Consider the following 13,553-nt stretch of genomic DNA (forward strand, 5'->3'; position numbering starts at 1 on the left):
CCTGGCTTTTGTTTTTTTTTTTTTTTTGGGCTAACGACGGATATTTAGGCCTTGGGCCTGATTAGTCCCATGGACCCATACTAACCCCACAACTGCATGGACCGGGTCATACTAGGGTTGAATGAGAACCATTCAACTTTCATTGAAAGCAATAAAGAACATTAAACATCCCCGTGTGAGTGGCCCCAGGACTCCAATTAGGGGTGAAAGTTTGACCTTGACAACCCGAACCTACCCTGGCCCACCCTGAGCCCGAACAGGGCTTGGGCCTTGTTTTTTTACCTTGAGGACGAGTTAGGGTTGAAAAACCCCAACTCTGGGTCAGGGTTGGGTCAGGCTTGGTTGAGGCCTTAGCCCGATCCAATTCGACCCGAATTTTAACCCAAATTTTTATATTAAAATTTAGGGTTTCTATTGGTAATTTGGTATTTCATTTTTTTATAATTTTTTAATGTATAATATATGAATGGGAAAAACATGTCAATCAAGGTTAATCCAACCATTGCAGAAGCCAAGGTCAACTCAACCTAGCCCAACCCACCCCAACCCGGCCCTAACAGGGTCAATTAGGGCACGGTTGGGTTGACATGAACCAGATAGGGTTGGGCTTGAACATGAGGTGCATGGGTTAAATTTTGAGGACCTAGGGTTAGATTAGGTTTTTAAAAAACCCGGCCCAACCCAACCCTATTTCAACCCTAACTCCAACACTCTGGTTGTAGGATGATTAGGGTGTAAGAGCATTTGGATTTTTAAGATCTTTAGTTGTCTTGTTTTTTTGGTAAAGATATTTAGTCTTTACTACCAAAAGTTTAAGAAACATCAAAAGAGTTATATATAAAAATGGGGGAAAATAATACTACCTGGTCACTTCCAAACACAGGGTCAAATGAAAAAACCCACCTTGCCCCATGGTTGATGCCTCCACATGCTCTCTCTCTCTCATTGGTTCGAGTGTTGGTATAATAGCCATGTGAACAAGTAACGATCCCTCTCCCACAAAAATGATAATGGGTTGAGAAAATCAAAACTAATCTGAAAACTCTATCCAAGTAAACGACTCCAAAAAATTGTGTTTTGCTAAAATAAATATTAAGAAGATCTTGGGTTCAACAATTGTGGGAGACAAAAAAAAAAAAAAGTGGAATATGAAATTATTTTAAATTTATTAAACAATATATTCAAATTTCTTATATGTTACATTTTTTGCATATTTTAATACAAATTAGTCAAAGAAATCCTTGGAGCTTTTACTTTCCTACATAGATTGAAAGTACTTAGGTTACATATATTTCTAGGTGTTGAGGATGAGCTAAAATCACAATTAGATGTTTTGGATTCAATCCTAAATTAGATATAACCAATCTTGAATGTCTGCTGGTTTCCCTCCTTTTTATGAAAATGGTCAAATTTCAGATTCACATTCAACAAAACACCCTCCCATGTATGTATTTTATAATCTTAACTCCGTTTTATCATTTAACAAATTCTACTTAAAATGAAATTTAAATAGAGAATTTTGGGGTATACACGACCTCAAAAGATTTGAATCTCTCTCTCTCTCTCTCTCTCACACACACACACACACACACACACACAAAAGTCAAACAACTGTATGGCTTGCAAGATACGATGAACCATACAGTAAAGGTACTGTTTAAATCTTAAGTCTATGACTAACTACAAAGGCTCCCAGTTGCGGTCCAATCCAGATTGACCCCAAACATTTTTGGCATATTTTTCTTCAAACAGTCAACTCACAGAGGTAAATCCATGAGCCAATGCAGTACTCCATCAGAGGGTTGAACACCAAGAGGCCTGAAAGCTTACCACTATCAAAAGAGCCACAGAGATCATTCCATGAGCCAGTGTAGTACTCCATCAAAGGGTTCAACACCAGGAGGCCTGAAAGTTTACCACTATCAAAAGAGCTACAGTGATCATGCCCCTTTAACCCAACCAAATCATTCAGTTTAATGGGAAAACAGAAACTCAACAAGGTCTGCAGTGGCAGACAGTTCTTGAGTATTTGAACTAAATCTGTCATCCTGGTTCTTGCGCGGAAACCAGTCTTCAAGGCCACAAGCACAAGCAGACACATCTACCATACACCTACCGGAAAGTTCAACCAACAGCCATAGATGCAGAAGATTCAACTAGTATACTCATAATCATCTTCAAATAGGAATAACTGGAAGCTACATTTTGAGGTTAAAAATTAACAGCCAAACTTCTCATAATTGATAATAAAAGGAAAACAAATTTCCTGAAAATCTACGTGGTAATGTAACCATATCTTGGCTTTGAACAGATGAGACTTGTTTCAGTCCAAGCTCCAGGGTGAGAACGTGTCAGCAACTCAAAATTGGAAAAATATTAGGCAGAGAGCCACTTCAGATCCTCCCTGTGAACCATTCTGTAGGAACGCTGAATCGCATCTAGTGACCAAGATGATATCCATCCAAGACCAAGATGATCTCTTCAAGAATTTCCCCCGTGGTTAGCACCTCAATGATATTCACCTTCAATGTAAACTATGAACTAAAATTAAGACCGCATGATACAGTTAGCTTGCGGCAGCAAAGTCACGTCAGCATCATTTTAGTGAGAGTTTGCAGAATGAGTGCCCCATCCCATAGATGCGTACGTTGACAAGCTCTGAATTGATTGGCCATTGTTGTTGCAGGCTCCAGAACTGTGGTTAAGGGGGCTTCCGGGCTCTCTAGATGACTCACTTGAGGCCCCTTGAGAGGGGGGGCTACCTGTGGCGACTGGTGCCCCTAGTCCTACAATCTGGGGTGCTGGTGTTAATGAAGGCTGGCGTTCTGGCTTTTGCTTTTTACCATCGGCGACAAAGCTTCCCACCACAACCTAGTGTTGTCCAACAGGAAACACAAACATTAGTAGAGATAAAAAATTGAAGACATAAGACAAAAGGGGACTGAAAGTACTGGACAGAACCTGAACAGGGCCCGCTGCCATTAGCATCCCAGCCACTCCACCACCCAAGACTCGACCATCCGATCCTGCCAATGATACACTCAAACCACCAGTCCTACTGCGAGTACCACCATTTTCCATAAGTAAAAATGAACCTGACAGAGATATTATCTCAAACCGGCCCTGCATGGAAAGGTTTAAGCATGGAATGTAAACCAAGAAATCACATTTGGGATTGTTGAACAATTTCCAGCTCATATCCAACTATGGTTTTCACCATAGATAAATTTCGTTTCATTGATAATTCCAGACAGACACAATAAACCAGATTTTAAGAAAAGGTTTCCCACTAGCTCCATCACCACATAAAATAAGAAAAATCTAGAGCTCGAATATCTCTAGGTGCTTCAGCTTGATTCTCTTAACTGTAGCAGTGTTCTCATTCCTGTTGTATTATCCATATTGTCTTTAATTTCCTAATGTTTTGACTTTCAGAATAAGGATACAACTTTGGATTGAGAGACATTTAGAACCTCTATATATTCCATGTCAGACCCTAAAAAATGATTCTGTCTTGACTTTAATCATAAAGAGAATGCTAAGAAGTACCCATAGGTGTTTGTGCCCTGGAGATAACAAGAAACTGTATTCACATCTATTACACTTATGTGGGCAACCAAGCTCAGTTCAATGCCTTCCACGCTTCTCTTAAGAAAAATAAGGAACAAAAGATAAGCAGCGTCAGAACCAGGGATCAATGAATGACATGAAAATAACTTGAAGATTCAAATAGCTAAGGCTACCCCTACTTATGTAAGGCTAGGTCGGACAACCCAACCGCAATTAGGATCAATAAACAGTCACTGATGTAGGTACTAATATCAGTACATGTAATAGTCCCAAACAATAGACAAAATACCCTCTAATAATCCCAACATCAACTAGCAGTAGAGGTCTATAGCATAACCTAAATAGGCAATGAGTAGCAACTCAAGAATACCCAATTGGCTGAGCCTAGATTAGGTCAAAACCGGAAAAATAAGACTGCAATTATATCATCTATATGTGGACACTAGTTACAGCTCGAAAACCATTCGAAACTAGGCCCCAATAACATGGCACAAACCCCAAAATATCAGACTGAGATTCTGGACAGGACGCAAGTTACCTTAGTCATTGAAAATTAGGTCAAATAGGAGAACCATAATAACTCACAGAATAGGCCTCTGAGGCTGAAATCAGGTCAAGTAGGGCCTATGGAAGGCCTGTCAGATTCTCTAAATATAAGATTGAGTTGATGGCTGTACAAGTTTGACCAGATCTTGAATTAGGTCAAGAAAGAAGAGAATTATGATATCTCCAAAACCAGGTCTCAAAAAGGGACCAAACTCTGGTCGAAGGGGCGCTTCTGGTGGTCTGAATAACTCCTCCAAAAATCACACTCAACTGATGGTTGAGTACTGAAATCAGCAGACAAAAAATAGTCTCAGTTTCAGGAGAAAGAAGTGCAGGCATGGTTTTGAACCCCAACATTTACTGAATTAGCAACCAAACTAGAACCTCAGAAGATACTCCAATAAGTCTTAAATGGTTTTAATCACACACAGAAAACAGAAATTAAGAAAAAAGAGAAAAGGGGGAATTGATTGATAGAAGGGGGATGGGATAGTTGGCTATCTTAGCCAAGGCATCTCACCTAACATAGACTCTCTCAGTCGCAGCCTCTTTCAGGACAATAATTTGCACAAAAGCAAGCTTCAATCTTCATTAAAATCGTGCGGAGACCTCTATGGGTCTGTTACAATTTATAGGCCCAAGTATGAAACCTCAAAATAGAAACATAAAGGAAAAGGAAACTTATGAAGAAAAGAAAGTCTCTAAAAAAGCGAGACTGAAGAAACGACATTCCCTTGGACAAGACAAACTAATAAAGGAAACAAATCAAAATCTTCTAGAAGCATGCCCAATCAAGGAAGCTTTGGAGCTTTCCGTCCAAGGCACACTTAAACTCCATGATTTGGGTTAGAGGGACCCAAAACCCCCCAGCTGATAGTGGGGCCCAGCACAAGCTGGTTGGCCCATGTATTGAGGTGATGGGCCACCCTTAAGATGATTCTTGCTGCTGTTGTAGTGTTGCCCATAGAACGATCCACATAATAATAGCATCCCACACAACACTCTCATCTCTTTCACATTTCTTGTGGCAGTTGAAGTCTCTGCCCCAGGATTTTGGTGACTGGGCATCAGGAAAATTGTTCAAGATACACGAAGTACAAACAACAACTACTCAGCCTTCTCCCAACTAAATGGAGTCGGCTACATGGATCTGTGAGAGGGTAAAATAATAATAAAAGTAAAAAAGAAAGGGAAACAACACCACCTCAAAACATCCCACATAAATGGGGTTGGGCTACATGGATACTTGCCCTCCAAACAACTCTATTTGAGGTCATACTAAAGTCAATACTTAAACTCTGCATTTCTTGCCTCACTACTTCTCTCATGGTCATTTTAGGACTACCACTCGCTCTTTTAGCTCCTAACATCTGAATTTGATCACTCCTCCTTACTAGTGCATCCCAAGGCCACTATTAAACATGACCATACCACTTCAAACGAATTTCTCAAAATTGTCATGAATCGAGGCAACTCCCAAATAAACTCTAATACAGTCAGTCATTCCTTACTTAACCCTCCTAATTTTGTCACACATCCATCTCAACATTAATGTAGGACTAGATTTGATGAGTCAAACTAGACCCAAACTGCAGGATTTTTTAAACCAAAGAACAACTAAACAACCAGCCCAACAACATAACAAAAAAAACCAGAATGATATAAGAAGTCCAGCAGAATATAAAAGCAGACCAGTAAGCTGTCGATCTCCAGAACCAGTACTACTTAGGACAGATCAGTGTCGGCCAAGCAGGAATAAACCAGTGAACATAAACAGTTCAAATAAGTTCATTTTATCAGAAGAACAACCAAGAATAACCACAGCAGAATAACAAAACAAACAAATCAGAATTAAGGAAGAAAACAGATCTGTAATCAGAATTTCAGATTCAGAAACTGGAGCTTAGAAAATCAGAACATAAACCAGCAGAAAGGACTAATCAGATATAGGTATATGGTCATATCAGATCATAAATCATGAACACACATCCATTGAATCAGAAGCAAACAGATTAGTGCCATTGATTCTGGTTTTAGGTCTGAAAACAGAATAACATTCACCATAGGGCAGAAATAAGGAGATTTTTAACAACTTGAGATTGGCTGTTCAGAACAGCCCCAATTCTGGATCAAGTTCATCATTGGATGAGGTGAATCTTTGGTCAAAATATCAGCCAAAGCCGATGAAGGAATAGGCCTGGGCAGAACTGAATAAGGAATGGATTTAAATACCTGTGACAGCAAACCAGCACTTTATCACCTTGTATACTTTAGAAAAGATGAGAGAAATAGCTTGAAGAACTTGAAGAAGAAGAAAACACTTATATAGATCCTCCCGGGCTTCCCACCGCAAGGAATCGAATGGATCAAAGACCACTCCCTTCCACTGTGATCAAACACACGGCAGTCCCAGCAGAAACATAACAGCAAGCTTCTTTTTTTTATTCATCAATCGTGTCTCTACTAATGAGAGCTCTCCTTTATTTATAATAATGATGGGGGGTTACATAAAATAGAAAATAACTTTAGTTTCCAAAAAATGAAATAGGAAACTAAAAATTAGAAACTCACCTAGTTACTAAAACTGAAAATAGAAACTTACAAAATAGAAAGTCCTTTAGTTACAAAAACTGGAAATAGAAACTAACTAGGTACTGAAATTAGAAACTAAATAACCTCATCTAAAAAGAAAACTAAAGAAAAATGAAACAAATTAGGAGGGATCATCATAGATTAAACAAATAAGGGCTCAGAAAGAGCAACAACAATATTAAACGATTGTGAAAGAAGGGAGGTGGGGAATATCTTTGGAATGGACATTGGAAAAGAACAATGAAGAAACAGGCACTTTTAATTAGGTAATTACATTCCAAGTTGGTTACAGGCCTTATGGCACAAGGGCCTTATGGCACAATACTGCAATCTGGATATAATGTCTTAAGCTTGATAAGTACATTATAGGTTCTGCAAAAGGTACTGAGTTAAGCACCTTCTTTAAGGATGAAAATTAACACGTTACTCCCCAGGCAAACAAATATGGTCCATGACTAATGCTGCAGTTACACACTACTTGTGGCTCTATGGAAACAACTGATCCTTTGATGGTCACATTACAATGAACCCTCCTATGCACCTGCCCATGAAACAAAATGGGAAGTTTTCAGTGTCTCTTCCATTAGAACTTTAATTTCTCTGAGTCTTTTGTTAAAGAATTTTATAGCTTCTCCAGATAGTTATGAGAAATGATGGCCACACTGCGAGAGTCATACTCCCTCTCACAATCTCTCTCCCTTGACATGTCCCCCCCCCCCCCCAAAAAAAAAAAAAATCTGAACTGTGCAGCACCCCCTCCTATGCTCCCATTACCTTGGCGTGGGGTACTCCATTCCACGCGGCTGGCAAGGTAATTCCCTGCCCAGTAATTATTTAGTGCTTTGGCAGGGCCAATACAGTATACTGGGCCATTAATCAGCTGCACCTTTTTGGCCATATTTCTCACACTCAATCCACGAGGCTCCAACCATTGCGGAGTCTGGGGAGGGTCATAATATACACAGCCTTACCCCCGCTTCGCGGGGAGGCTGTTTCCCGACTTGAACCCTCGCGACCACTAGGTCGCAATGGAGCAACCTTACCGTTGTGCTTAGGCATGCCCTCTTTATCAAAGAATAGGGCATTAATCCCAGAAATTGTTCTTGAAGAATAAAGGAACATAATTGCTTATAGCAATTTTCAAAGGTTCAGGCTGCCAGTTTGGAGTCTTGAGTGCAGCCACTTTGTGCAAAAATGCCAAAGGTTACGACAGACTCCATACACAATGCTCCCAGGACCCCGAATAGGCAGGACTCCAACACAGGTTAATGACCCTCTATAATTAGTGGGTCCAACAAAGAAATGCATGAATATTAAGACAACTGTATGCAATGTCTTTTAAGATGATATGCCCAGAAGAGAACATGTCAATTCTGCACAAAAGTGTCTAAACAACAAACAAAATATCCATCATAGAGCATGTTCTTAGACAAGAGAATTTACATGTTTATATGTTTTTCAAAAAAAGATGATCAATAATCCCATGTCTTTTTAAAACCAACTTGAACTAGAACCAAAAGGGACTCAGGTCGGCTCAACCTAGTTAGACCATCGAATCAGCTTGGGAGAAGGCCAATGAAATCAAAAAATAAGCTATAAATGCCTTCTTAAGTTAATTATGGAAAACCATTTCATCGACCAAAACTGATGGTTATTTTAATTAATTCTGGTAATCATCTGCCAACTATCTCATATTCAATGTAAAGTAATTTTCCTAGAGGTATCTCATATTCAATGTAAAGTAATTTTCCTAGAGGATATGTAACAGGAAAATTATAAGGTAAAATGAGTATAAACAACTGACAATTTTAGTTCTAAAATTTTCACTTTACATGGTTTTAACTGGTAACAAATGGAACCTAAAGAGTTGGAGAAATTTTTGAAACTATTAAATTATAAACCATTAAATTAAGGAAAGTGGTTAAACCTTTGAAGATGTGATCCTAAGGAGCTATTTAATACTCCAATCAAGGAAATTGATACCGATCATCATAAAGTCAAAAGTATCAATTCTCCATTCTTTCCTATAAATAACCCAAATCAAGGAGCAAACAAAGGGAGGATTCAAATTCTATCCAACTTAAAAAACATCAATGTTGGTCTCACTTGCCCATATGAAAGAAAACAATAATAAAGGAAGGGAAATGGCAATAAATAAATTCAAGAGAGCTCAATGAAAATGCTGAGAATCATTAACAGAAGTAATGCTATCCAAAACAAATTTGTTTGAGGTGGAAAGAATATTTGAGGCGTAAATTAGGTATTGATTGATAGTAAGTGGGGTTCAATTTCTCATAGCTTTCAATCTTATGTTAAGTGTATAATCTCTGAAGTGATCAATAAAAAGAGACAACAATGACATGAGCCATTGTCTTCTGATGGCATGTGATCAGCTTTCTATGCCATATGGCATAGCATTCTCAGCTCTGAAATAGTTTCCTATAAAAGATCTGTATGTAGGTATGATCTTCTTACAGAAAGAGTTGAAGCATTCTCTTGTTAGGATGGAGAGAGAGGCAGTACTCTATTCTCCCTCGCTCATTTGATGTGAGGACTATTTATAGTTGCCATAACAAGTGGCCTCCCCTCTCTACAGCATCATTCCACCGGAGACCTCTTGAGAGCCCATTAAATGGCCTTGATGAGACCATCTGGTCCTAGGGCTGCTGCTGCTGCAAGAATCTGGGGCTTGCTTCCTAAACATTACATCAACTTGAGACCAGAGAGAATTTTGGTCATTTTGTACCCTATGGGCATGGGCCCCATTCATGGATCTAAGGGAAGTTATATGGGATACGGGGTCCAGTTGAAGCCAAGGGCCATTTTTGGATAAAAAAATCCTGGTTCACATGCCAAGTATCAGCCCAAATGGAGTAGGCCATGTAGCAAATAAAGCTTCAAAAATTCACTAGAAAAATGAATCTTCCGAAAATTGGTGGAAAACAAATGGATGGTCGAAAATACAAGGGAAGTGCCAATAAATGGAGCCATGGAGATGATTAACGTTGAATATGGCCTCTGAAATTTGATCCACGGACAATCCAGGCCAAGCCCTAGCTATCAAATGGTCAAAGTTCCCACATCTTCCTTCCATGTGGAACAATTAGGTGAATCACATAGGAAGCCTTCCCATATTGGCCACACAAAGAAGCCTGGATATCTTTCTCAAAATAACAGTCAGGTGTCCATGTGCTGCATTTCAATATTGATGGCCAAAATCAGAAAGAAAAGGGGAAAAAATCCACGTTCAGTGCATGATATTTATCTTTATCAATAACCAATATACATATAGCTAGTAACCTAATATCACATATGATTTGAATTGATGTGAAATGAGATATCAATGCAGTTTCAACCAGACCTCATAAGTCACGGTGCCACCAGAAGTTGCCGGCTGGCGAAGTGTGACATTACAGATTGCTCCATTTGCAGAGAGGATACAAACCGTGCGTGATCCTTGCTGGGAGAAAGCCATGATCTTTGACGCTACATCCTATAATACAATAAAATGGCAATTTAGCAAAAACTAAGAGTATATATTGTAAAAACAACTTCCCATCTCAACATCAGTTGATTCTTTTATGAGCATCAATTTATCATATTTTATCATATAGTAGTATTTGATGAAGAAGAAAAGCACAAAAAGTTTAGCACAAATTCTTAATGTTATTACATCTTCAATAAACACAAATTCAGATAACAGAAACAATAAAAGAATTCTACATTTTGCTTTTTTCATTTAAATATATATATGTGTGTGTGTGTGTGTGTGCATGTATATATATATATATATATTCCTTTTCTTTTTCCTTCTTTTTGAAGTAAATGCACGTAATCACAAACAATGTGATAGCCCCAGTGTTGTTATTTTATATCATGATGAGACTACAAATCATTTGATTAAAGTACCATGATGTCACAAATAAAAACAAATGGAATCAGAAGCCTTACTCCATTGCTTGGATTCCCATCATAATTGAAACATATTTATCATACAACTGTTATTATTTTAGAAATGATTGATTTATAAAACTGCCTTTGAATTATGATATGTGCAACTGTGCAAACTTGTGCTCTACAATTTCAATTAATGAATCAGGGAAATGCAGCCAAACGGAATAGAGGAACAAATGAGATTCCACCCTTGTTTCAAGTGCATCGACGCAACCTTTTTTTGTGAAGATGATGGAAACATTGACTGTCAAAGGTCATCCATACAAATGACGGGCACATGTAACTACCTTTCTTTGGTGTGCATACAACAACAAAAACCTTAGCCTTATATCCCAACTTAATGGGGTTGGCTACACGGATCAATGCATGAACAAAATAAGAGAAAAGGAAGTAAAAGGAAAGAAGAACAGCACCATTGAGCCAGGAAAATATCAGCTAAAGGGGATCGGCTTCATGGATCCTCACCCTCCAATCGGCTTTATCTGATGTCATACTTGGGACAAAACCTTAGACTATGCATGTCATTTCTCAATACTACTCCTACGGCCAATTTAGGCCTGGCCCTAGCTAGAGCCGATTGGAGTACCAACTATTAAACAGTGTGAAGGATTTCTTGTTAGCAACCAACTATTAACAGTGTGAAGGATTTCTCGTTAGCAACAGCCTATAGCACATAAAATTACTTGAGTTCCTAACTATTGGATATTGAGATTCCCAGCCAAGTGTATAGGCTTCAGCTCTGAACATTTATACTTCATCACGATCAAGGATTAAAATATCGGTATCGGTCGCCGTATCGGTCGGTCAAAATTAAGATACGTATCGGAGGGTATCGTATTGTATCGGAGATACGCTAAGATACGCAGATAAATGGATAGGGAACACATTTTTATACACTTTTGCATAAAAAAACAGTTAAAAAAAGCTATATATAACATGTAAAATGCATAAATAATTAAGTAGAGGGTATCGTATTGATAGACAAATATATTGAGTTGAAAATGTTCAAAATGATGAGGGTATCGTATTGATAGACATATTTTTTTGAGAAAAATCAAAATTTTCCATGGAAGTTGTAGAACACTTGTTTTTACATAACATATAAAAAATCTAAACATTTTTAATCATTGAGCATGAGTAGATCTAAGAAATTTGAAAAAAATTGAAACCCTCATTTTCTCTTGAAAAAAGTTTGTAAATCCTTATAAATCCAATGATTTCATGTAATAATGATGAAAACACAAAATGTGATTCTAAGTATGATGAACCTTAGATTTGTAAAAAAACTTGAAAATCTAAGGTTAAAGTTGAAAAAAGTGAGTAAAGATTCAAGAACTTACTATTCAAAATTTTCAACTTTCAAGTTCAAGGTTCTTCTTGGACTATGTTTTTCTCCTTCTTTGAACCATTCACTTCCACAATGTTTCTTTCAATCTACCATTTGAGTCTCCAAAAAGGTGTGTGAATCAAAGGGGAAGAAAGAAGAGAAATATAGAAAACTGTTGGTGAGAGTTTGAAGTGTTTGTTTCAAACAACAAAAGGCACATTCACACTTAAGTAGCCGTATCGTACCGATACGATACGATACGGATCGATACTATACGATACAGTCGATACGTACCTATACGGTAGCGATACTCATAGGAATTTTCATATTTTCAAAAGTTCGTATCGCAGAGTATCGTACGTATCGATACCGTATCGATATGGCATGATACGATACGATCGATACGTTGATACGTAAAAGAGGGCCCAAAATTCCATGTAGCGTATCGTTATGTATCGTGCCGATGCCTACCGATACGGATACGTATCAGCCGATACGGCACGATACGCACCGATACTTAAAACCATGGGGGTGGGGGAGGTCAAAATAGACAAAAGCAAGCCCTAGAAAACAATAATAAGGTTGTTTCTTGGGGAATCAATAACTGAGCGCGGGTGGGTGGGGATTATAGCAAGCTTGGAGGAGACGTTAAAGTAGATGGAATTCCAAATTTTACTAAATGATCTCAAGTTGGAAGTCCATCTACGAAGATTACGCTCCATCCAAATATAGTTGATGACGGCCCCGGAAGCAAGTTTCCCAACAACACAGATAATGCTGCCAGCGAAGGTCATATCAATCCAAATCCATTATCTCATAAGGGGAAGGGGTCTTCTCCTAGGAAGCCAGCATTTGGTAAGGACATGCTTCCATATGGTGGAAGTGAAAGGGCAGTCAAAGAGCAGGTTACTGTATCTTCTGAACCATTCTAATAAAAGCAACAAGTAAGGGGGACAGAGATGTGGTGGTGGATAAGGAAGGACTCAGTGTGAAGGCTCTCCAAACGATGAACTTGTGACGAGGGATGTGAGATTTGAACAAAACTACCTAATGCCAAGGAATAGTGGGACTTGAAGAGTGGACAAGATGCCAAGTAGAGGAAGAAGAGAAGCGGCCAGAGGGAGAAGGGGACCAGACTATCTATCCTCTCTTCCACTAAGATGGAGAGCTGGGAGAGAGGACCAAAAGGAGGAAAGAGGAGGGAAGACCAGAGGAGGAGACCAAGAGCCATTGGAAATGATTGAAGATACGAGGGAGTTCTTTGGATTGCTAAAATGTGAAATTTGAACCAGACTACCTTATGCTAAGGAATAAAGGGGCCGATTGATCGAACTAGGTGCCAAGGAGAGGAGGGGGACCAAATAACTCTATCACCTCTATAAATAGAAGAAGGGAGGGAAGAGAGGTCCAAATGGTAGAAAGAGAGGAAATATCTAGGGGGGACCGTGAGCCAGTAGAGATGATTAAAAAGACACGGGTGTCCTTGGGGAGGCTAGAAGAGTAGACTAATCTAGGTCCTACTCTAAGGAGGACTTCGTTGGGGTGCCAATTATCTAGCCAATGG

The 13,553-nt window shown here is 38.8% G+C and overlaps 1 protein-coding gene across 1 annotated transcript; it reads right to left on the bottom strand.

Moving 5' to 3' along the window:
• Positions 1–2,140: 2,140 nt before the first annotated feature.
• On the bottom strand, positions 2,141–10,221 carry LOC122068902 (AT-hook motif nuclear-localized protein 10-like). Its single transcript, XM_042632811.1, has 3 exons — positions 10,070–10,221; positions 2,962–3,123; positions 2,141–2,871 (listed from the first exon to the last, which is right to left on the bottom strand). The coding sequence occupies exons 1-3, from the start codon at positions 10,181–10,183 to the stop codon at positions 2,602–2,604; spliced, it is 546 nt and encodes a 181-aa protein (XP_042488745.1). The 5' UTR covers positions 10,184–10,221; the 3' UTR covers positions 2,141–2,601.
• Between the last annotated feature and the right edge of the window lie 3,332 nt (positions 10,222–13,553).

Source organism: Macadamia integrifolia, unplaced genomic scaffold, assembly GCF_013358625.1.
Source record: "Macadamia integrifolia cultivar HAES 741 unplaced genomic scaffold, SCU_Mint_v3 scaffold478, whole genome shotgun sequence".
In the NCBI taxonomy this organism is placed as follows: domain Eukaryota; kingdom Viridiplantae; phylum Streptophyta; class Magnoliopsida; order Proteales; family Proteaceae; genus Macadamia; species Macadamia integrifolia.